The following is a 25,155-nucleotide window of genomic DNA, read 5'->3' on the forward strand; positions in this document are numbered from 1 at the left end:
AGGCAAGCAAAGACCTTCCTTTGATTTTTTAATTTTTTAATACAAATTTATTTAATTGGAGACTAATTACTTTACAATATTGTATTGGTTTTGCCATACATCAACATGAATCTGCCACAGGTGTACACGTGTTCCCCTTCCTGAACCCCCCTCCTGAATCCCCCTCCCACCTCCCTCCCCGTAGCATCCCTCTGAGTCATCCCAGCGCACTAGCCCCAAGCATCCAGTATCATGCATCGAACCTGGACTAGCAATTCATTTCATATATGATATTATACATGTTTCAAGGCCATTCTCCCAAATCATCCCACCCTATGGCAACCCACTCCAGTGTTCTTGCCTGGAGAATCCCAGGGACGGGGAGCCTGGTGGGCTGCCATCTATGGGGTCGCACAGAGTTGGACACGACTGAAGCGACTTAGCAGCAGTAGCAGTAGCATCCCTCTCCCACAGAGTCCAAAAGACTGTTCTATACATCTGTGTCTCTTGTGTTGTCTCGCATACAGGGTTGTCGTTACCATCTTTCTAAATTCCATATGTATGTGTTAGTATACTGTATTGGTGCTTTTCTTTCTGGCTTACTTCACTCTGTATAATAGGCTCCAGTTTCATCCCCTCATTAGAAATGATTCAAATGCATTCTTTTTAATGGCTGCGTAATACTCCATTGTGTATATGTACCACTGCTTTCTTATCCATTCATCTGTTGATGGACATCTAGGTTGCTTCCATGTCCTGGCTATTGTAAACAGTGCTGCGATGAACATTGGGGTACATGTGTCTCTTTCAATTATGATTTCCTCGGTGTGTATGCCCAGCAGTGGGATTGCTGGGTCATAAGGCAGTTCTATTTCCAGTTTTTTAAGGAATCTCCACATTGTTCTCCATAGTGGCTGTACTAGTTTGCATTCCCACCAACAGTGTAAGAGGGTGCCCTTTTCTCCACACCCTCTCCAGCATTTATTGCTTGTAGACTTTTGGATTGCAGCCATTCTGACTGGTGTGAAATGGTACCTCATTGTGGTCTTGATTTGCATTTCTCTGATAATGAGTGATGTTGAGCATCTTTTCATGTGTTTGTTAGCCATCATATGTCTTCTTTGGAGAAATGTCTGTTTAGTTCTTTGGTCCATTTTTTTGATTGGGTCGTTTATTTTTCTGAAATTGAGATGCAAGAGTTGCTTTTATATTTTTGAGATTAGTTGTTTGTCAGTTGCTTCATTTGCTATTATTTTCTCCCATTCTGAAGGCTGTCTTTTCACCTTGCTTAGAGTTTCCTTTGTTGTGCAGAAGCTTTTAATTTTAGTTAGATCCCATTTGTTTATTTTTACTTTTATTTCCAGTGTTCTGGGAGGTGGGTCATAGAGGATCCTGCTGTGATTCATGTCAGAGAGTGTTTTGCCTATGTTCTTCTCTAGGAGTTTTATAGTTTCTGGTCTTACATTTAGATCTTTAATCCATTTTGAGTTTATTTTTGTGTATGGTGTTAGAAAGTGTTCTAGTTTCATTCTTTTACAAGTGGTTGACCTGTTTTCCCAGCACCACTTGTTAAAGAGATTGTCTTTAATCCATTGTATATTCTTGCCTTCTTTGTTGAAGATAAGGTGTCCATAGGTGTGTGGATTTATCTCTGGGCTTTCTATTTTGTTCCATTGATCTACATTTCTGTCTTTGTGCCAGTACCATACTGTCTTGATGACTGTGACTTTGTAGTAAAGCCTGAAGTCAGGCAGGTTGATTCCTCCAGTTCCATTTTTCTTTCTCAAGATTGCTTTGACTATTCAAGGTTTTTGTATTTCCATACAAATTGTGAAATTATTTGTTCTAGCTCTGTGAAAAATATCGTTGATAGTTTGATAGGGATTGCATTGAATCTATAGATTGCTTTGGGTAGTATAGTATACTCATTTTCACTATATTGATTCTGCTGATCCATGAACATGGTATATTTCTCCATCTATTAGTGTCCTCTTTGATTTCTTTCACCAGTATTTTATAGTTTTCAATATATAGGTCTTGAGTTTCTTTAAGTAGATATATTCCTAAGTATTTTATTCTTTTTGTTGCAATGGTGAATGGAATTGTTTCCTTAATTTCTCTATTTTCTCATTATTAGTGTATAGGAATGCAAGGGATTGCTGTGTGTTGATTTTATATCCTGCAACTTCACTATATTCATTGATTAGCTCTAGTAATTTTCTTGTGGAGTCTTTAGGGTATTCTATGTAGAGGATCATGTCATCTGCAAACAATGAGAATTTTACTTCTTCTTTTCCAATTTGGATTTCTTTTACTTCTTTTTCTGCTCTGATTGCTGTGGCCAAAACTTCCAAAATTATGTTGAATCGTAGTGGTGATAGTGGGCACCCTTGTCTTGTTCCTGACTTTAGGGGAAATGCTTTCAACTTTTCACCATTGAGGATAATGTTTGCTGTGGGTTTGTCATATATAGCTTTTATTATGTTGAGGTATGTTCCTTCTATTCCAGCTTTATGGAGAGTTTTTATCATAAATGGATATTGAATTTTGTCAAAGGCTTTCTCTGCATCTATTGAGATAATCATATGGTTTTTATTTTTCAATTTGTTAATGTGGTGTATTACATTGATTGATTTGTGGATATTGAAGAATCCTTGCATCCCTGGGATAAAGGCCACTTGGTCATGGTGTATGATCTTTTCAATGTGTTGTTGGATTCTGACTGCTAGAATTTTGTTAAGGATTTTTGCATCTATGTTCATCAGTGATGTTGGCCTGTAGTTTTCTTTTTCTGTGGCATCTTTGTCAGGTTTTGGTATTAGGGTGATGGTGGCCTAATAGAATGAATTTGGAAGTTTACCTTCCTCTGCAATTTTCTGGAATTTGACTCGGATAGGTGTTAGCTCTTCTCTAAATTTTTGGTAGAAATCAGCTGTGAAGCCGTCTGGACCTGGGCTTTTGTTTGCTGGAAGATTTCTGATAACAGTTTCAATTTCCGTGCTTGTGATAGGTTGTAGGGAACAAGGTATAAGGAAGGTTGAGAAGTGCCTGCAAATGAGACTCTCAACCAGGGCTGAACATTCTTGCAAACAAGATGTTCAGCTAAGAATCCTATTTGTTCCCGTGGGAAAAGAACATTTCTTGCACACAAGGATGTTTCTCAGATTCCTCAAAAGGAACAGACCCAGGAACAAAACGGATTCTAAGTTGATAAGGAAGTTCCCCAAAACAAAGTCTTAGCTGCAGTAAATAAGTCAAGGTAAAGGTTATCTCGCCCTGCGCCTGCACACTGTATAGTCTCTGAATCATAGTGCTTGGCAACTTGCCCTGTAGGTTGTTGTGCAAGGGATATAAAATAAAGCAGCTGTAAGAAGCAAGTGTTAAAATACAAAGATTCAAACCACTCTGCAGTGTTGGTGTTTCATTCCGTCGCCAGCAATAGGTCTGTTAAGATTTTCTATTTCTTCCTGGTTCAGTTTTGGAAAGTTGTACTTTTCTAAGAATTTGTCCATTTCTTCCGAGTTGTCCATTTTATTGGCATATAATTGCTGATAGTAGTCTCTTATGATCCTTTGTATTTGTGTGTTGTCTGTTGTGATCTCTCCATTTTCATTTCTAATTTCATTGATTTGATTTTTCTCCCTTTGTTTCTTGATGAGTCTGACTAATGGTTTGTCAATTTTATTTATCCCTTCAAAGAATCAGCTTTTGGCTTTGTTGATTTTTGCTATGGTCTCTTTTGTTTCTTTTGCATTTATTTCTGCCCTAATTTTTAAGATTTCTTTCCTTCTACTAATCCTGGGGTTCTTCATTTCTTCCTTTTCTAGTTGCTTTAGGTGTAGAGTTAGGTTATTTATTTGACTTTTTTCTTGTTTCTTGAGGTATGCCTGTATTGTTATGAACCTTCCCCTTAGCACTGCTTTTATAGTGTCCCACAGGTTTTGGGTTGTTGTGTTTTCATTTTCATTCATTTCTATGAATATTTTGATTTCTTTTTGATTTCTTCTGTGATTTGTTGGTTATTCAGCAGTGTGTTGTTCAGCCTCCATATGTTGGAGTTTTTAATAGTTTTTCTCCTGTAATTGAGATTTAATCTTACTGCATTGTGGTCAGAAAAGATGCTTGGAATTATTTCAATTTTTTGAATTTACCAAGGCTAGATTTATGGCCCAGGATGTGATCTATCATGGAGAAGGTTCTGTGTGTGCTTGAGGAAAAGGTGAAATTCATTGTTTTGGGGTGAAATGTCCTATAGATATTAATTAGGTCTAACTGGTCTATTGTATCATTTAAAGTTTGTGTTTCCTTGTTAATTTTCTGTTTAGTTGATCGATATATCCATAGGTGTGAGTGGGGTATTAAAGTCTCCCACTATTATTGTGTTATTGTTAATTTCCGCTTTCATACTTGTTAGCATTTGCCTTACATATTGCAGTGCTCCTATGTTGGGTGCATATATATTTATAATTGTTATATCTTCTTCTTGGATTGATCCTTTGATCATTATGTAGTGTCCATCTTTGTCTCTTTTCACAGCCTTTGTTTTAAAGTCTATTTTATCTGATATCAGTATTGCTACTCCTGCTTTCTTTTGGTCTCTATTTGCATGGAATATCTTTTTCCAGCCCTTCCTTTTCAGTCTGTATGTGTCCCCTGTTTCAAGGTGGGTCTCTTGTAGACAACATATACAGGGGTCTTGTTTTTGTATCCATCCAACCAGTCTTTGTCTTTTGGTTGGAGCATTCAACCCATTTATGTTTAAGGTAATTATTGATAAGTTATGATCCTGTTGCCATTTACCTTATTGTTTTGGGTTTGAGTTTATACACCCTTTTTGTGTTTCCTGTCTAGAGAAGATCCTTTAGCATTTGTTGGAGAGCTGGTTTGGTGGTGCTGAATTCTCTCAGCTTTTGCTTGCCTATAAAGCTTTTGATTTCTCCTTCATATTTGAATGCAATCCTTGCTGGGTACAGTAATCTGGGCTGTATGTTATTTTCTTTCATCACCTTGAGTATGTCCTGCCATTCCCTCCTGGCCTGAAGAGTTTCTATTGAAAGATCAGCTGTTATCTTTATGGGAATCCCCTTGTATGTTATTTGTTGTTTTTCCCTTGCTGCTTTTAATATTTGTTCTTTGTGTTTGATCTTTGTTAATTTGATTAATATGTGTCTTGGGGTGTTTCACCTTGGGTTTATCCTGTTTGGGACTCTCCTGTTTGGACTTGGGTGATTATTTCCTTCCCCATTATAGGGGAGTTTTTGACTATTATCTCCTCAAGTATTTTCTCATGATCTTTCTTTTGTCTTCTTCTTCTGGGACTCCTATGATTCGAATGTTGGAGTATTTAACATTGTCCCAGAGGTCTCTGAGATTGTCCTCAATTCTTTTAATTCATTTCTCTTTTTTCCTCTCTGATTCATTTATTTCTACCATTCTATCTTCTGCTTCACTAATCCTATCTTCTGCCTCTGTTATTCTACTATTTGTTCCCTCCAGAGTGTTTTTGATCTCATTTATTGCATTATTCATTTTATATTGACTCTTTTTTATTTCTTCTAGGTCATTGTTAAACCTTTCTTGCATCTTCTCAATCCTTGTCTCCAGGCTATTTACCTGTGATTCCATTTCGTTTTTAAGATTTTGGATCATTTTCACTATCATTATTTGGAATTCTTTATCAGGTAGATTCCCTATCTCTTCCTCTTTTGTTTGGTTTGGTGGGCATTTATCGTGTTCCTTTACCTGCTAGGTATTTCTCTGTCTCCTGTCTCTTCATCTTGTTTATATTGCTGTGTTTGGGGTGGCCTTTCTGTATTCTGGCAGTTTGTGGAGTTCTCTTTATTGTGGAGTCTCCTCGCTGTGAGTGGAGTTGTATGGGTGGCTTTTCGAGGTTTCCTGGTTAGGGACGCTTGTGTCAGTGTTCTGGTGGGTGGAGCTGGATTTCTTCTCTCTGGAGTGCAATGAAGTCTCCAGTAATGAGTTATGAGATGTCAATGGGTTTGGAGTGACTTTGGGAAGCCTGTATATTGAAGCTCAGGGCTGTGTTCCTGTGTTGCTGGAGAATTTACGTGGTATGTCTTGCTCTGGAACTTGTTGGCCCTTGGGTGGTGCTTAGTTTCAGTGTAGGTATGGAGGCGTTTGATGAGCTCCTGTCCATCAATGTTCCCTGGAGTCAGGAGTTCTCTGGATTTGGACTTAAGCCTCCTGATTCTGGTTTTGAGTCTTATTTTTACAGTAGCCTCAAGACTTCTACATCTATACAGCACCATTGATACAACATCTAGGTTAAAGATGAAAAGTTTCTCCACAGTGAGGGACACCCAGAGAGGTTCACAGAGTTACATGGAGAAGAGAAGAGGGAGAAGGGAGATAGAGGTGACTAGGATGAGATGAGGTGGAATCAAAAGAGGAGAGAGCAAGTTAGCGAGTAATCACTTCCTTATGTGTGCTCCACAGTCTGGACCGCTCAGAGATGTTCACAGAGTTATACAGAGAAGAGAAGAGGGAGGAAGGAGACAGAGGTGGCCAGGAGGATAAAGGGGGGGAAATCAAAAGGAGAGAGACAGATCCAGCCAGTAATCAGTTCCCTAAGTGTTCTCCACCATCTGGAACATACAAAGAGATTCACAGAGTTGGGTAGAGAAGAGAAGAGGGAGGGAGGAGATAGAGGCGACCTGGTGGAGAAAAAGGAGAGTCCAAAGTGGGAGAGAGCAGTCAAGCCAGTAATCTCGCTCCCAAGTAAAAATGGGTACTGAAAATTGGGTCCATAAAGGTACAAAATTGATAACAAATACCAAAAAAGCAAAGATTAAAAATCTAGAGCAGAGGTTTGATTTTCAAAAATACAATATTAAAGAAAAGAAAAAAAAGTCACAAAAATTATAATATATATATATATATATATGAAGTTTGCTTTAAAAATAGGGTCTCCCAATCAAAAAATGGGCCAAAGACCTAAACAGACATTTCTCCAAAGAAGACATATGATGGCTAACAAACACATGAAAAGATGCTCAACATCACTCATTATCAGAGAAATGCAAATCAAGACCACAATGAAGTACCATTTCACACCAGTCAGAATGGCTGCAATCCAAAAGTCTACAAGCAATAAATGCTGGAGAGGGTGTGGAGAAAAGGGCACCCTCTTACACTGTTGGTGGGAATACAAACTAGTACAGCCACTATGGAGAACAATGTGGAGATTCCTTAAAAAACTGGAAATAGAACTGCCTTATGACCCAGCAATCCCACTGCTGGTCATACACACCGAGGAAATCATAATTGAAAGAGACACATGTACCCCAATGTTCATCGCAGCACGTTTACAATAGCCAGGACATGGAAGCAATCTAGATGTCCATCAGTAGATGAATGGATAAGAAAGCAGTGGTACATATACACAATGGAGTATTACGCAGCCATTAAAAAGAATGCATTTGAATCATTTCTAATGAAGTGGATGAAACTGGAGCCTATTATACAGAGTGAAGTAAGCCAGAAAGAAAAGCACCAATACAGTATACTAACACATATATATGGAATTTAGAAAGATGGTAATGATAACCCTGTGTATGAGACAGCAAAAGAGACACAGATGTATAGAACAGGCTTTTGAACTCTATGGGAGAGGGATAGGGTGGGATGATTTGGGAGAACGGCATTGAAACATGTATAATATCATATATGAAATGAATCACAAGTCCAGGTTCGATGCATGATACTGAATGCTTGGGGCTGATGCACTGAGATGACCCAGCGGGATGGTACAGGGAGGGAGGAGGGAGGAGGGTTCAGGATGGGGGAACACGTATATACCTGTGGCGGATTCATGTTGATGTATGGAAAAACCAATACAATATTGTAAAGTAATTAACCTCCAATTAAAATAAATATATATTTTAAAAATAAAAATAATAATAAAAAATAAGGTCTCTCTTTTTTTTGCAAAGTAATAGTAGGTTATAAAAATGAAAATTAAAGGAGTAATAGAGGACTTAATAATTAAAAAAATAAAGAATGATAGTAAAAATATATCTAGGACTTTCTCTGGTGTTGTTGTGGGCAGTGTGGGGTCAGTTCATCTTCGGATAGTTCCTTGGTCCAGCTTATATTTCTCAAGATCTATAGGCCCTCTGTAGTCGGTACTAACGACAGGGTTTTAATCTATTGCACCTTTCACTTCCAAGGTGGTTCCCTCTGTTTTAGCATCTTCTGTTTCCTGGTCTCTTCAGTGTCTGATTTCCACCCTAACACAAGGCAGGTGGTGGTGGACACTTTTTTAGCTCACTTTGTTCTGTCGCACTGTGGGGAGGGAGGGACGCTGCAAACAAATAACGCTGGCCTGTGCTCGAAGTGTCTCAGCCACACTGGGCCTGCCCCTGCTCACGGCCCATGTGCCCTCCCTGTCCACATTGCTCAGGCTCTAGGTTGCTCCATGGGGAACCATCCGAGGCCGGCCCTGGGCAGCATGCACCTCCCAGGTCTAAGCCACTCAGGTTCAGGCACTCGGGTAGTCCTCAGAGGCACAGACTCTGTTGGGCCTGAGTTTGGTGCCCTTCCCAGGTCCAAGCAAGCTCAGGTGATGAGGTGTTTGGCGAGCGCAGTCACTGCGACTTATCGCCTCCCCCGTCCCTGCCGCTCTGTTTTCTGGGTGTACAACCAGCGCACCTTCTCAGGCGGATGTTGACCGTCCAGAATCCCGAGTCTTAGCAAAGAAGCCTGTTTGCAGCTTGGTAGATAATGCCTCTCTAGGGCCGCGATTGCCCCCTTCTGGCTCTGGCTGCCTGTTACCGGAGGGGGATGGTCTGCAGCTGGCTATCTCTGTTCAGTCCTTTGTTCTGTGCGTGGTCTTGGCAGTGTCTTAGGTTAGGGCTTTTCCCGTGGTAGCTATCTCACAGTCTGGCTTGCTAGCCCAAGTTAGTTCACTCAGATTACCCTAAGGGCATTCAGGCCCGGTCCTTACTCTAAGCAATGCAGCCTGCGCCTCCCTGCCCAGCCCCCGCTTGCTAGTGGCGGGTGCAGGCGTCTGCGCTGCTTCTCTACTTTGGGGAGTTACCATTGGGCTTGTAATCTGTGGGTTTAAAATATTTATTTATTTTTCCTCCCAGTTATGTTGCCCTCTGTGGTTCCAAGGCTCGCCACAGACTCGGCAGTGAGAGTGTTTCCTGGTGTTTGGAAACTTCTCTCTTTTTAAGATTCCCATCCTGGGACAGAGCTCCGTCCCTACCTATTTTGTCTCTCTTTTTGGCTTGTATATTTTTTCCTACCTCCTTTCAAATACAATGGACTGCTTTTCTGGGTGCCTGCTGTCCTCTGCCGGCATTCAGAAGTTGTTTTGTGGAATTTACTACTACTACTACTACTGCTAAGCGTGTCTGACTCTGTGCAACCCCATAGACAGCAGCCCACCAGGCTCCACTGTCCCTGAGATTCTCCAGGCAAGAACACTGGAGTGAGTTACCATTTCTTTCTCCAATGCATGAAAGTGAAAAGTGAAAGGGAAGTTGCTCAGTCGTGTCCGACTCTTTGCAACCCCATGGACTGCAGCCTACCAGGCTCCTCTGTCCATGGGATTTTCCAGGCAAGAGTCCTGGAGTGGGTCGCCAGTGCCTTCTCCATTTGTGGAATTTACTCAGCATTTAAATGTTCTTTTGATGAATTTGTGGGGGAGAAAGTGGTCTCCCGTCCTATTCCTCTGCCATCTTAGGACCACTCCCAAGACCTTCCTTTGAGATCTGAGGGTCTCAGAGGGAGCTAAAGTCTGATTTAGCTGGACATGGAAACCACCAAACCCTGAACTCCCCTCCAGTGGAGGAAGAGGCCTCCAGGACCTAGTCAGTGCTGCAGTGGACTCCACACTGGGGTCAGGATCAGGATCTGGGGAGCAGAAGAGAGACCGTCACCCAGTAGGAATTGCTCGGGTGACCAATAAGGAGGAGAAAGAAGGGACTTCATCTGGGGAGTGTAGGACACAGCAAGGGCTGGAATGTGCCTCTTGCCCCCGCCTAAGGAGACCGCTTTTCCCAGAAGCAAGGCTCTGCAGATGGGCTCTGCTCTCATCAGCCTCTCCCCTGTGTGGCTCCCAGCTTTCAGCCCAAACCCCAGTCTGGCTCCTGTGGGGAAATATTGGCCCAAGAAACAAATGTAACTCCAATCGCCCTGGGCTCTGTGGGCAGGGGACCTTCTCATGCTCAGGAAGGATGGAGCCTGAAGTTTCTTTTGCCTTCAGGCAGGACTGAACTCCCTACCCCTTGGCCAGAGATATCAGAAGGGGGGCTCCAAAGATTTCCTTGCTACCTCACTCTCTCGAAATTGCAGGAGGCAAGATCTTCCTGTTTCCTATCTCAGGTCCTTGATGCTACAGTCCTTGCCAGCTGAGGGACCACAAAGGTACCTGGCCCCTTCTCTTCTGCTTGAGAAAAGCTTCTCATCAAGTGACTTGAAATGACAGAACACACCCTTATGGGTCTGACACTGAAGAGGCCAATGGGTAGTTTCAGACCTCCATGGGCACCATTGTTTACTAGACACGTATTAAAATGTACCACATCCTACATCAAATATAATGAAGATATCACTTCTAATATATGACTATCTAAGAATTGAATGAATTGTCATTGACTAACTGATAAAACGCTTACTCCTTGGAAGAAAGTTATGACCAACCTATATAGCATATTGAAAAGCAGAGACATTACTTTGCCAACAAAGGTCCATCTAGTCAAGGCTATGGCTTTTCCAGTAGTCATGTATGGATGTGAGAGTTGGACTGTGAAGAAAGCTGAGCACTGAAGAATTGATGGTTTTGAACTGTGGTGTTGGAGAAGAGTCTTGAGAGTCCCTTGGACTGCAAGGAGATCCAACCAGTCCATTCTGAAGATCAGCCCTGGGATTTCTTTGGCGGGAATGATGTTGAAGCTGAAACTCCAGTACTTTGGCCACCTCATGTGAAGAGTTGACTCATTGGAAAAGACTCTGATGCTGGGAGGGATTGGGGTCAGGAGGAGAAGGGGAAGACAGAGGATGAGATGGCTGGATGGCATCACCAACTCGATGGACGTGAGTCTGAGTGAACTCTGAGAGTTGGTGATGGACAGGGAGGCCTGGAGTGCTGTGATTCATGGGGTCTCAAAGGGTCGGACACGACTGAGTGACTGAACTGAACTAAACTGAACTGATAAAAAGTTCTACTTACTAGTTATTTAGCTATTTACTAATTTTATTTTGCGGGACCCCTATTTTGACTCAAATATCATTCATGTCTCTATGTCTATAGATTAAAGTTACAGGACCCTAGACACTTTGCCTACAGTTTCTAATAGATGAAAGGGCCCTGGGGATGCCACTTGGCAGAGGGAGAGGACCACTTCATGGCCTTCATCACCCTACACCTCCCAGGGGAGCTCATTTTTCTTTTCCTGGGGAAGGAGGAGCAGCTGAGAAAAGACCTGTCCTCTGAGCACATCCTGAGTCCCAGGACACGCCTTCCCCTCAGCAACACTCCTGTCCCAGGTGAGACTTACATTCTGGCTGCCCTACCTGACTTCCAGAAGGGCCTGGCCTGAGCAGGAGTGATGCTCCTAAATGCAATTCTGGTTCTTCCTCCCTGACCACAGGAAAGGGCTGCAGAAGCTGTGCCTCCTGGCTAGAACCCTGGGGCCACATGCCAATCACAAGTGGCCTCTGAATCTGAGGGAGCTCTGCCCACAACCCCCTTCCCAGCAGAGTTATAAGATCGTGACAACAGTGTCCCAACCATTCTGGAGAGCAAGCCAGCCTGCAACTGCTCCCAAGCCATGCTGGGAGCTCTGGGGTGGAGCCGGGCCTGGTCTGCAGTTCCCACTCACTTCAGTCTGTCTCTCCACATCTATGGGAATGTGTCCATGGCTGTCTCTGCCTCTTTTTCTCTGTATATCCATCCATCCCTTCTCTGTCTCTGGGTCTGCTATTATCTCTCTGTCTCTGCTTTTCCTTTTCTTTCTTACTCTCCATCCATCTCCATCTTTCTCCTTCTGCCTCTATTTCTGTTTGTTGTCTCTCTGTTTCTCTGCATCCAAAGTCTTTGTCCCATATCCCCTGACTTTTTTCCTGAGTATGTGGCTTTAGTGTTCTATTTGACTGGGTCTTCAGCTCACTTTCTGCCTTTCTTTCCAACTTGACATATGTTTACTGCTCACTGTGCTACTGGATTTGCCTGCAGTAGAGTCATCTCCAGACACCCTGCTTTTTCTCTTTTCTTTAGTCTACAGATGCTCCTTTGACTCACAAGTGTTTCTGGGTCTAGCCTGGGAGCCGGGTTCTCTGCCATCCTTCTTTCATTGTCTGTGAATCTCCCTCACCTTCCCACTCTCTCTGCCTCCACCCCTCTGTCTTGCTTTCCCTTCTCTGAAGTTGCCCCTGTCTTTTTGCCCTTGCCCTCTCTTCTAGATCCTTCTCTCTCCCTGGGAGACTGGCCTTGCCCCTTCCTCTCTCCATCTGCCCTGTGGATTGCCTGTTTCTCTTTCCCCCTATCTGGTCTCTGGAGGCTCCTTGCTGCTCCAGTCACAACCTGCTCAGCCCTCTAGTGCCTCTTTCTCTCAGACTTGGCTCACACTCCATCTTCCCGGCATCTCCGACAACCCTCTCTGTCTTTCCCTTGCCTCCTTGCCTCTTTCTCCTTTTGTGTCTTCATCTTGTTCCGTCCGCTGACTCTTTGGGTCTCATATCTCTCTGCCTCTTTCCTCTAGTCTTTTGTCCACTCTTTACACAAAGAGAATAAACATTATCCCACCTCCCTCCTCCTTCTGAGTCCCCTCTTCTCCTCCTGTTGATGTCAATTACATGCCCACCGTCCATTTTCCTCTCTTCCTGTGTGTGCCCCCAGCCCCAGATTCTGGTTCTCAGTGCCTCTCTCTGCCTTCTTGCTTCTTGTATTTGTGTCTCTTCTTGGCTTCTGAGCTTCTCTATCTTTTCCCATCATTCTTTCTGGTTTTGTTGCTCTCTAGTTTTATCTATTTCTCTGAGTCATTCTTAGCCCCTGCAGATTGGTGCTGATGCTGCAGGAGGGTATCAGGGAAGGAGGGAAGAGCTGATGACAGGGGAAGGGAGGAGAAAACATATCTTCAGATTTTGACAGAATCAGGCATTATTGCAATAAATCTCCTTTTTTACAGATAAGAAAAAATTACCTGCTCAGAATCATGGCTCTCAATGTCAAAAGTGAAAATTCAAGACTACTTTGAGTCTTCTGTCTCTTAACCTGTGCTTCAGGAGAGTAGGTATGTGAGTAGAAGATAAATATAAGGGTCCAGTGTGAAAAGAAAACAATTTTTTTCTGATTTCTATTACACCTTAACAAGGAATAAGGCTGGTACCCCCAGCCCCAGCTATAACCAATTTGGCAACTAGCAGCTCACCCCTACCAGGAATTTGCAATCACACAATCCATTTCTGACTACTCATTGGTAACGTTTCTTTGTCAAATCTGGTTGTGGCAGGGTCAGAACCTGAGGTTCAGAGAGGTCAAGTAAATGGCCCTTAAGACACACAGCAAACCAGCCAAGCAAAGTAATGGCATAAACTAGTACCCAGGCTCCACTTAGGACAAAGACACAAACTCTTCTTAGGGCAAGGAGTCCCAGGAGGCAGAGTCCTGTCACCCATATCTCATCTACCCCAACCCTGCAGGTACAAGCTGGAGGTAAAAACTAGGCAGCCTCTCATCACCAGGAACCTTGTTCAAGGGTTTCCATCTTTCAGGATTATCTCCTATCCAAAAGACTTTTACCTTAAGCAGTAAATGTATGTGTATTAATCTATATAAGCTGATTTCCAAGTGCAGCTCAGTGGAGGGGATGAGCTCAGAAAAAAGGAGAAGCTCTCCCTTCCATCTTCTTCCAGTCTTATCTAGGTCCAACATGTCTTTCTCCATCTCTGATCTTCCACTCTCATATCCACCCTTTTATCTAACTAGTCTGAATGGAGAAGCCAAATCCCTATATATTCCATCTTTGAAGTATCACTCAAACTTTATTCCTTATTATAAAAGTTATTTATGTTTATTGTGTAAAAATTGGGAAGTTGAAAGAATTCCCTGATCCTGGTAAAGACTGAAGGCAGGTGGAGAAGGGGACAACAGAGGACGAGATGGTTGGTTGAGTTGGCATCACCGACTCAATGGACGTGAGTTTGAACAGGCTCCGAGAGATAATGGAGGGCAGGGAAGCCTGGCATGCTGCAGTCCATGGAGTTGCAAACAGCTGGACATGACTGAGCAACTCAACACCACCAACAACAAAGGTGAAGGGTGAAGGTGAAGTCGTTCGGTCGTGTCTGACTCTTCGCGACCCCATGGACTGTAACCTACTAGACTTCTCCGTCCATGGGATTCTCCAGGCAAGAATACTGGAGCGGATTGCCATTTCCTTCTCCAAGGGATCTTCCCAACCCAGGGATTGAACCCGGGTCTCCCGCATTGGAGGCAGACGCTTTAACCTCTGAGCCACCAGGGAAGCCCCGACAACAAAGAATTTTTAAAAATAAATATCACCTGTAAATTTAATCACCAGAAATGACCACTGTTAATGTTTTGGTATGATTATTTCCAATTCTTAGTCTGTGCATATGATCTTTGTACTATTAGGGTTGGGCTATATATAGTTTCATATTCTGCTTTTTAACTTAACAATCTGTTGGAGCATTACTCCACAATGTGAAATAATCTACAAAACATTATATTAAAGGTTGGTGTGTGCATGCTCAGTTGCTCAGCTGTGTCTGACTCTTGCAGCCCCATGGACTATAGCCCAACAGGCTCCTCTGTCTGTGGAATCTTTCAGGCAAGAATACTTTAGTGGGTGCCTGTTTACTCCTCCAGGGAATCTTCCCAACCCAGGGATCAAACCCACGTCTCCTGTGTCTCCTGCTTGTCAGGTAGGTGCTTTACCACTGAACCACCTGGGAAGCCCATTTTAAAGACTACAAGGTATTTAATCATATCAATAGACCATAATTGATTTAACCAATTGCCTGTTATAGGACATTTATGTTTTGTCCAGTTTTACCCATTAGAAGTAATACTCTAATAAACCTCTTTGATGAAAGTCTCTCCCCGCATCTCTCATTTTTCCCTATGCAAAATTCTTAAGGTGAGTTCCGTTCAGTTCAGTCGCTCGGTTGTGTGCAACTCTTTGCGACCCCATGGACTGCAGCATGCCAGACTTTCCTGTCCATCACCAACTGCCAGAGCTTGCTCAAACACATGTCCATCAAGTCGGTAATGCCATCCAAACCATCTCATCCTCTGTCATCCCCTTCTCCTCCTGCCATCTATCCTTCCCAGCATCAGGGTCTTTTCCAATGAGTCAGTTCTTCACATCAGGTGGCCAAAGTATTGGAGCTTCAGTTTCAGCATCAGTCCTTCCAATGAATATTCACACTTGATTTCCTTTAAGGTTGACTGGTTTGATCTCTTTGCAGTCCAAAGGACTCTCAAGAGTCTTCTCCAACACAGTTCAAAAGCATCAGTCCTTTGGTGCTCAGTCATCTTTATGATCCAACTCTCACATCAGTACATGACTACTGAAAGAACCATAGCTGTGACCATATTGACTTTTGTTGGCAAAGTGACATTTCTGCTTTTTAACATGCTGTCTAGGTTTGTCATACATGGCTTTTCTTCCAAGGAGCTCTGACAGGTGAAATTACATACTGTCAAATTTTCCTACAGAAAGATTAATTTATTCCCATATGAATTCTTGTATCAATATATAAGAATTTTTCTTTTACTGTAAGCTGGTTGATGCCAGATATTATTATTTTAAAATAATTTTTTATCAATGTTAGGTTAAAACTATTTCATTGGTGTTTTAATTTTCACTCTTTGATTACTATTAACTTTAAATTTTCATAGTTCATTAATCTCTTTTGTAAATGGATTATTCATATTCTTGGTTATTATTGCTTTTCTTTATGAAGAAGCAATCTTTATATTCTAATGATATTAATCACTTGTATTCCACATATGCAACCGATATTATTCATTTTTTAACTTAGAGAAAAATTTCCTTTTTATGTAGCCAGGAATATTCATCTTTTTCTTTAGTTTTCTTCCTTTATTTTTATGCTCATGTGAAAGAAAGAAAATATTGATCTGGGCCATGGGGAACACAGCAGCTTGAGCATAATGTAGAGACAGGCAAATTGTGAAAGAACCAAATTTCCCTTTACAACTAAGTAGATCAGTTCTCAAAGTGTGCCCCCCAGAATCTGCATTACCTAGCAACTTATTAGAAATGAGAATTCTCAGGCTCCACCCAAGATTTTCCAAATCACAACTTGGTATGAGGCACAGCAGCATCTGACAAGCCCTCCAGGTGATTCTGAAGCACAGGAAAGTCTAAAAGCACTGAGTTAGAGGAACAGGGGGTTCGTGGCTGGTTGCCCTGGTAATAGGAATAAGGAAAATCCTAGAGCAGGGAGACAAAAGAGAGATGAGATGAAGTTCCAGGAAGGAGGTTAGAAACAGCCAGCTGGAGGATAGAGAGGAAAATCTGCTATACAGATGACTTATGGACTTTACAATACTGTGTTCACTTGTAAAATCATTTTCTGTTCTGTGCTTCAGTGTAAGTCATCATCCTTTAACCTACACCTTCAGGATGAGTCTTACAAATAGCATCCTTGTGTTGGTGAACTTTGGGGCATAAAGGAGAAAGAGAAGAGGGATGAACCACTGAGGAGGTCAGTACTGACACAAGAAAGTCAATTGGGGGGGGGGGGTCAAGGTTTGAACAGCAGCACAAATTTTAGAACAGAATGAACAGAAATGCACAAGAATCCCTCAACAATACTGAGGAAACATAGAGCAACTCAAATGTTGCTTTGTTTGCTTATTAGAGGAAAAAGGGTCAACACCATGAGGTTGAAGGACTTAGAATATTCTGGTAATGCCAACAGCCTTTCTCTGTCCCATCATAAAATAAATATTCACCCATGTGTATTTTCTCCTAAGTTGCTTTATAATCATATTTTTTGCATTAAACTCTTTGACGTATTTAGAATTTATCTTGGTAGACTGTGTGAAATCACTTTTCCACTCATATTATTTTTAACTCTTCCTTACCTCTCTGATTTTTAACCAATGGTAAGTTTTTGGCAAAAACATGATGAATCAATGCCATCATTAATGAACACCAGTAAAGTTTTGTTCTCTAGAGAAAGGCAAATCTTAAACATGAAGTCAAAACTTCATGTAGAATCCACTTTAATCCCCAATTCTAAATTTAATGCTAATCCTAACAGTGATTAAAAAAAAACCTTCACCCAAATAATGAGTGTAATAGTCCTAATCCTGATCTTTAAACAAAGGCTTAGAAATCTCTGTTGTCCCAAGAAAAGCAGAAAACGGGCTGAATAACAGAGAGAAAAGTCGGTCTCAGGAAGGGAGTAACAGGATGGAACATTGAATACAGCACTCCCTGACTTGGTCTTCTCTGTTTCATAATAATGACCCTCAACTTAATCCCAAACCAAACCCCCAAATCATGCCAACTATTATGGGGACATATCCAGTAGTACCCCCAACTGCTAATTTAAACTTCCTGTTAGGAGACATAAATGAAACAATAAGTGTGAAAATTCCTTTGCACCAAAACCCCATCAATCACATATCCCCCAAACTCTTTACACAGGCCGAGCACAATGCAGGAACTCAACCAGTCCACTGTGACAGAATTCATCCTGTTGGGCTTTGCCTCGAGCCCCAGGACCGATCCTCTGCTCTTCACCTTCTTTCTAGTCTTTTACCTGCTGACCCTTGTGAGCAACAGCCTCCTCATCACCCTCATCCACCAGGACACACGCCTCCACACACCCATGTACTTCTTCATCAGTGTCCTCTCCATGCTGGACGTGTGCTACACCACCACGACTGTGCCCCAGATGCTCGTGCATATTCTCAGCAAGAAGAGAGCCGTCTCTTTGGCTAGATGTGTGGCCCAGATGTACATCTTCCTCCTCTTTGGGATCACTGAGTCCTGGCTTTTCTCCATCATGTCGGTGGACAGGTATGTAGCCATCTGCCACCCTCTCCGGTATAAGGTCATCATGAGCCACTGGGTGTGCCTTCTCATGGTGGGCATTTGTGCAAGCTATGGTGTGGTTGGTGGCCTGACCAATACCTTCTTTGCTATGCACCTTCCCTACTGTGGCCCTAATGAAATTGACCACTACTTCTGCGAGGTCCCTGCGGTCCTGAAGCTGGCCTGTGCAGACACATCCCTCAATGATTTGGTGGACTTCATCACCGGCTTCAATGTCATTGTGGTCCCACTCTCCTTGATTGTCCTTGTCTATGTCAACATCTTTGCCACCATCATGAAGATCCGCTCAGCCCAGGGGCGGGTCAAGGCCTTCTCCACCTGTGCCTCCCACATCACCGTGGTCACCATGTTTGCGATTCCATGCATCATCACATACATGAGCCCTGGCTCTGACTCCTTGTCAAACAGTGGCAAGAAAATGGCCCTTTTCTACAACATTGCCACAGCCTTCCTCAACCCTGTCATCTACAGCCTGAGGAATAAGGATGTGAAAAATGCTTTCCTCAAACTGATGGAAAGGGGCAGGGCCCGAGTGACACTTTAAAGATGAAGATGTGGGGAGCCATACAATGCAGAACACACACTCATCAACTCCTCAAACACACTTTCATGAGACCTGAAGTGATGGTCTTCATATAGCTAACTGTTCACCCTGGGCCTGTGGGAGAGAACAGGGTGCTTGGTCATCAGCATTATGTACGGTGCTGTGGTTTGAGACAAAGAGGATCCAGATCTAACACAGTGGTCAAGAGCCTGGACTCTAGTGCCAGGTAGACCAGGATGAGAGACTTGGCTTTACCACTCACTAGGCACGTGAATTCTTGCAGCTCATCTAACTTAATCCTAAGGTTTAGATCTCTTCCTTAAAAGGAAGTTGTAATGATTAAATGTGATAATACACTAAAGGTACAGAATTGTCATACAGTAATTTTTTAGCAAATGTTAGTTTTAATTTATAAAATTTTTTACTCAGGGATGAATTACCAACTCTTATATGGCCATGATCTTCCTGGTCTGTGGGAGTGACTGGATCTCTAGGGAGAAAGGGAAAAATGGGCGGTGGAGGGGGAGAGAGAGGAAGAAGGAGAAACTCAGAAACGGTTAAGTGGAGATTCTAAGGTGCAGAAGGGACTTGAGGAGGAGGAAATGAACCTATATAACCCATTCACAAGCTGTGTCAGTTAGATCATCTAGGGTCAATTGAAGTTGTCTGAGAAAGTCAAAAATTCTCTTTTACCACCATTTTTTTCTGTTCTTTTCTAGTTTTATACTCTTGATTTCCCCTTTCTCCTTGTTTCTACTAATAATAGTGTCCATTTTTTAAAAACTATAGCCTCTCTTGGGTAGTCTCAAGGAGAAGGGACTTTGTCCACTTAAGGATGAGAGAAATTGGGGGTTTGGGGGAGGTGAATACAACCCCTGGATGCAAAAATTAGAGAATTAAGAGAGAGAGGTTAAATATCTAGTGGGGAGTTTTTGCTCTGTTCTCTCTTGCTTGAAGGGACTTTCCCTGAAACAATGTTTATTTCTCACAGAATCTTTACAAATATGAATCGTTTTTTCCCGTTTCATAGACCTGCAGGGTTATGTACTGAGCATCACCCATATTTACTGCCTGCTAGGTGCCAAGGAACTTCAGCACTCATCAAAGCAATTCCCATGAGTTTCTGGAAACTTGTCCCATAAGCTAACATGTTGCCCCCTTCGGTTCATCTTTCCAAGCCTCTTGCTAATGTTCATTGCCTACGAAATTCTTGCAAAATAATCAGCTAGGCTGACCAAAAAATATAACATGAATGTCTGTTCCCTCCATGAGAGGACATAGGCCATGCCAAGGGTGCACGTTCAAAACATCCCCAAACATAATATCCAATTCTACCATCCAGGTGCTAGAGTGTTTTATAAATAATGAAACAAAATCAAAGGCAAATAACAACACAGGGCACATAACTGCAACATACATACAGACATATGAATAAAATCATTAACAAAGAAGGAGCTTTGACCAATTGGAAAGAAAATATAAACAATCAGGAAAACTGACAACAGTTCTTTTTTAAAAAAAATCATATAATTAATAAACATTTGGGGAAATCACACCAGAGTAGGCACCAAAGAAATGCAAATAATATAACAGCGAGATAACACTTGTTCATGTTCAGAAACTGGCAGAGTTTTTAAGACAACATATCAGAGTTTGCCAGTATACAACGAAACATGGATTTCATACATTGCTAGTGGGAGCACAGATTTACCTAAAATAATATTCATATTTTGTACAACCAAACAATAGTAAGTAGTCTAAGCCCTAACTGTATGGCAGTTAGGACTTTCTCAAATCTTCAGTTCAGTTCAGTTTAGTCTCTCAGTTATATCTGACTGCTTATGAACACACGGACTGCAACATGCCAGGTCTCCATGTCCATCACCGAACCCAGAGAATACCTAAACTCATGTCTACTGAGCTGGTGATGTCATCCAACCATGTCATCCTCTGTCATCCCTTTCTCCGCCAGCCCTCAATCTTTCCCAGCATGAGGGTCTTTTCCAATGAGTCAGCCCTTCGCATCAGGTGGCCAAAGTATTGGAGTTTCACCTTTAGCATCAGTCCTTCCAATGAACACCCAGCACTGATCTCCTTTAGGATGGACTGGTTGGATCTCTTTGCAGTCCAAGGGACTCTCAAGAGTCTCCTCCAACACCACAGTTCAAAAATGTCAATTCTTCGGCACTCAGCTTTCTTCACAGTCCAACTCTCACATCCATAATGACTACTGGAAAAACCATAGCCTTCACTAGACAGATCTTTGTTGGCTAAGTAATATCTCTGTCTAGGCAAAGTAATATCTCTGTCTGGTCATAACTTTCCTTCCAAGGAGTAAGCGTCTTTTAATTTCATGGCTACAATAACCATCTGCAGTGATTTTGGAGCCCAAAAAATAAAGTCTGACACTGTTTCCACCGTTTCCCCATCTATTTCCCATGAACTGATGGGACTGGATGCCATGATCTTCATTTTCTGAATGTTGGGCTTTAAGCCACCTTTTTCACTCTCCTCTTTCACTTTCATCAAGAGGCTCTTTAGTTCCTCTTCACTTTCTGCCATAAGGGTGGGCTCATCTGCATATCTGAGGCCATTGATATTTTTCCCAGCAATCTTGATTCCAGCTTGTGCTTCAACCAGCCCAGCATTTCTTGGGGCTGGTGCATGGGGATGACCCAGAGAGATGTTGTGGGGAGGGTGGTGGGAGGGGGGGTCATGTTTGGGAACGCATGTAAGAATTAAAGATTTTAAAATTAAAAAAATAAATTAAAAAAAATAAATAAAAAAAATAAAATTTAAAAAAAAAAGATGTACTCTGCATATAAGTTAAATAAGCAGGGTGACAATACACAGCCTTAACGTACTCCTTTTCCTATTTGAAACCAGTCTGTTGTTCTGTGTCCGGTTCTAACTGTTGCTTCCTGACCTGCATACCGTTTTATCAAGAGGCAGGTTAGGTGGTCTGGTAGTCCCATCTCTTTCAGAGTTTTCCACAGTTTACTGTGATCCACAGAGTCAAAGGCTTTGGCATAGTCAATAAAGCAGAAATAGATGTTCTTCTGGAACTCTCTTGCTTTTTCAATGATCCTGTGGATGTTGGCAATTTGATCTCTGGTTACTCTGCCTTTTCTAAAACCAGCTTGAACATCTGGAAGTTCACGGTTCACGTGTTGCTGAAGCCTGGCTTGGAGAATTTTGAGCATTACTTTACTAGCATGTGAGATGAGTGCAATTGTGCATAGTCTGAGCATTATTTGGCATTGCCTTTCATTGCAATTGGAATGAAAACTGACCTTTTCGAGTCCTGTGGCCACTGCTGAGTTTTCCAAATTTGCTGGCATATTGAGTGCAGCACTTTCACAGCATCATCTTTCAGCTGATACCTTTATTGCAGTCTCCTGAGAGCCCCTAATCCAGAGGACCCTGCAAACTTTCCTTCAAGTTCTTGACCCTCAGAAAGTGTGAAAAAAAATAAATGTTTGTTGTTTTAAGACATAAAATTAGGGAGAGGTGATTTGTTACATAGAAATAGATAGATGACTAATACAGAGGAATTGCAAAGCTCACAAGAAAACTTGGGGGGATTGTAGTTATGATGATTTTTATTATGGCAATAGTTTCACAGCTATATTCATGCTTCAGAACTCATCAGAATATTTATTTTTAACACCTACAGCTCATTATATGTCAGTGTACTTCAATAAAGTTGAAAATACATTATAAAAGTGTCTGGGTGGGAGGAGATTTTCACCCAATAACTAGGAGATTCTATTCCCTTCTACAAATATCCCTTCACTAAAACAGAGTTTCTTTCCTTAGTGACATGAGGTTTTCTGTGCCCTAAATTCATCATTCTCTCTTAATAGTACTAAAGGAAAACTGACCTTTATTACATCCCTGAACTCTATTTTATAGGACAACCATCTATTTCTCTTAAATTAGTCTTACTTCAGAACTTGTCCCTGATTAAGCTATAGTTGGGTCACTGATCTGGGAATCTGGAAGTCATCTTGTCCCCATCAATTTGAACTTATTTCATGAGTCCAGAGCTCAAGCACCCAGTCTTGTGTTCATTTAGTAGTAAAAAAAAAAAGTAATAATATTTTTATTATTTTAATAAATATTTTATTAAAAATAAAAATTGATGCCAGTTCTTTGCTAAATCTTATAAACTGGTGATACAGAGATGAATCAAACATGGGGCTTGCCTACATGGAGTCCACTGTCTGGTGCCTTTGTGCTTGAGGGACACCCACTGCCTTAGCTCTTCAGGTGTTCTGTCTGATATGCAGTCCCACTGAATCTAGCCAACTGATATATCAGGTGTACCCAGGGATGTTCGAAAGGATTTGGATGGAGAGGCCATATAGGCTGCGTTCTGGGTTTGTTGCTGGTGCCCCAGCTTCTGTGATTTCATTCTGGTGCGTTGCCCCAGCCTGTCACTTTGAGGAAAGCCCTCTTCACATCTTTGTTCCTCAGGCTGTAGATGATGGGGTTGAGAAAGGCAGAGATGACATTGTAGAACAGAGCCAGCTTCTTGTCCTCTTCTGGGGAGGCCTCTGATCCAGGTCTCATGTACATAACCATACATGGAATAGAGAACATGGTGACCACAGTGATGTGGGAGGCACAGGTGGAGAAGGCCTTGAGTCGCCCTTGGGATGAGCGGATTCTCAAGATGGCAGCAAATATGTTGATGTAGACAATGATGATGAGGGAGAGTGGGACCAACAGAAGGATGAAGCCCAAGATGAAGTCCACCTGGTCATTGAGAGATGTGTCTGCACAGGCTAACTTCAAGACTGCAGGTACTTCACAGAAGAAGTGATTTATCTCATTGGGTCCACAATAGGGAAGAATCATAGCAGAGACGGTGTATATCAGGGCACAACTAGTACCCCAGAATCCACAGAAGGCCACCATTAACCCACACAGCAAAGGGCTCATGATGACATTATACCTCAGGGGGTGGCAAATGGCTACATACCTGTCATAAGCCATGATTGCAAAAAGCCAAGACTCAGTGATACCTAGCATCAGAAAGATGTACATCTGGGCCACACATCCAACGTAAGAAATGGTTTTTTTCTTGGAAACCAGATGTACCAGCATCTGGGGCACGGTGGTGGTGACATACCCCATATCCAGAATGGACAGGACACTAAGAAAAAAATACATGGGTGTGTGGAGGCGGGAATCCTTGTGAATCAAGGTGATAATGAGCCCATTGCCCAGAAGGGTGACGAGGTAGAGGAAAAGGAAAACGCTGAATAGAATAACATTTATCTTTGTGTTGCCAGAGAATCCTAGAAGAATAAACTCAGTAAGAGAGCTGCGATTTCCCAAAAGGAAGTCCTGCATCCTTCTCCTGGTGTAGAGAAATAAGAGTCATGATCCACATGGAAGAGTTAAGAACTTTCCCATCTTCTCTGTTCTCTTTGTTATATAACTTTGTTCCTAATGCCTACTTCCTGGAGCACTGCGGTAACTTCTCACTTGTGACTTCCACCCCCCTGCTACAGCATTTGCCAGAAGCAATTTTTCACTCACTGTGACCTCCGTTCTCTTCAAGTCTCTTCAGGTATGGTGCAGAATGTGTGTGGGAAAGAGCATGGGGTGCTTAGAGGAGAAGAATCGGGGGAGTGGGGATAGGGGATAGATTAGCAGGCTCCAAAAGCCCACTCAGTCCCCCATCCCTGCTGAGTATGACAGAGAGCATCAGTGGACTGCAGGTATCTTGTGGTAGGTGCCTGTCTTGCTCCCCACTCCTCAATAAGAGATCCTTACAGAAACATCCCATTTCAAGGTGGTCCCCAAATCCCTGACTCCCCTGAGATCTCCTTGCAGCTCCCTCCCTTCTTTCCCATATCCTAAAAATCCTAATTGCTTCAGTCTCTCCAACAACACTTCCTCCTCCTCCTCTTTGTTGCAATTGGCAGCAGGAAGCCAGATGTCTTGAGGGAGTTGTGCAACTCAGATAAAGACAGAGTGAAAGGGCAGTTGGACAGAGAGAAGAAAACAAAAAGGCAAGTCAGAGAGACAGGGAAGAAGAGATGTACAGAGAAGCAAAGGATAGAGCAAGAAGCACAGACATGAAAGGACATGGTGTGAAGATTCGTAGACAGTAGAGAAAACTAGGGCAGGCAGAGGACGAGATGCCCCAAACCGTGGGCCCCCCTGCTGCACCCCTGCCATTCTTTACCTGCTGTTGGGCTCTGTGTGAGGGATGGGTCAGGAGTCTGAGGATATTTCCTTCGAAACTCTCCTCCTGGGGGCCTTAATTCCTATGAGGAAAACCCAGTGCCTTCCTAATGAGCTCTCTGTGCCTTTGAATCCCCCAAGGTGTGAACATCAACTTCAAACTCCAACATCTAGTACTCAAGACTGATTAGCCAGCTCCCTGACCCCTCCAGTCTAAGTCCCTACCACTCCCTAATAGTATTCCTTTTTCTGTTTGTTTTTTTTTTTTTAATGATGCCAAAGCTCAGTTTTTTTTGTACACCAGTACTGAATCATATCTGGAAGACAGAACTTTTGGTAAAGTAGAAA

At 42.4% G+C, this 25,155-nt stretch overlaps 2 protein-coding genes across 2 annotated transcripts; one reads left to right on the forward strand and one right to left on the reverse strand.

The window, feature by feature from the left end:
• The first annotated feature begins 17,661 nt into the window (after window positions 1-17,661).
• LOC101105621 (olfactory receptor 2D2-like) lies at window positions 17,662-18,613 on the forward strand. Its single transcript, XM_004003511.6, has one exon. It carries the CDS (start codon window positions 17,662-17,664, stop codon window positions 18,604-18,606), a length of 945 nt encoding a protein of 314 aa, XP_004003560.1. The 3' UTR covers window positions 18,607-18,613.
• A 4,406-nt stretch (window positions 18,614-23,019) lies between these two features.
• On the reverse strand, window positions 23,020-23,967 carry LOC101108434 (olfactory receptor 2A12-like). Its single transcript, XM_015091794.3, has one exon. The coding sequence runs from the start codon at window positions 23,965-23,967 to the stop codon at window positions 23,020-23,022; it is 948 nt and encodes a 315-aa protein (XP_014947280.2).
• Window positions 23,968-25,155: the final 1,188 nt, after the last annotated feature.

Source organism: Ovis aries, chromosome 1 (assembly GCF_016772045.2).
Source record: "Ovis aries strain OAR_USU_Benz2616 breed Rambouillet chromosome 1, ARS-UI_Ramb_v3.0, whole genome shotgun sequence".
Classification (NCBI taxonomy): Eukaryota; Metazoa; Chordata; class Mammalia; order Artiodactyla; family Bovidae; genus Ovis; species Ovis aries.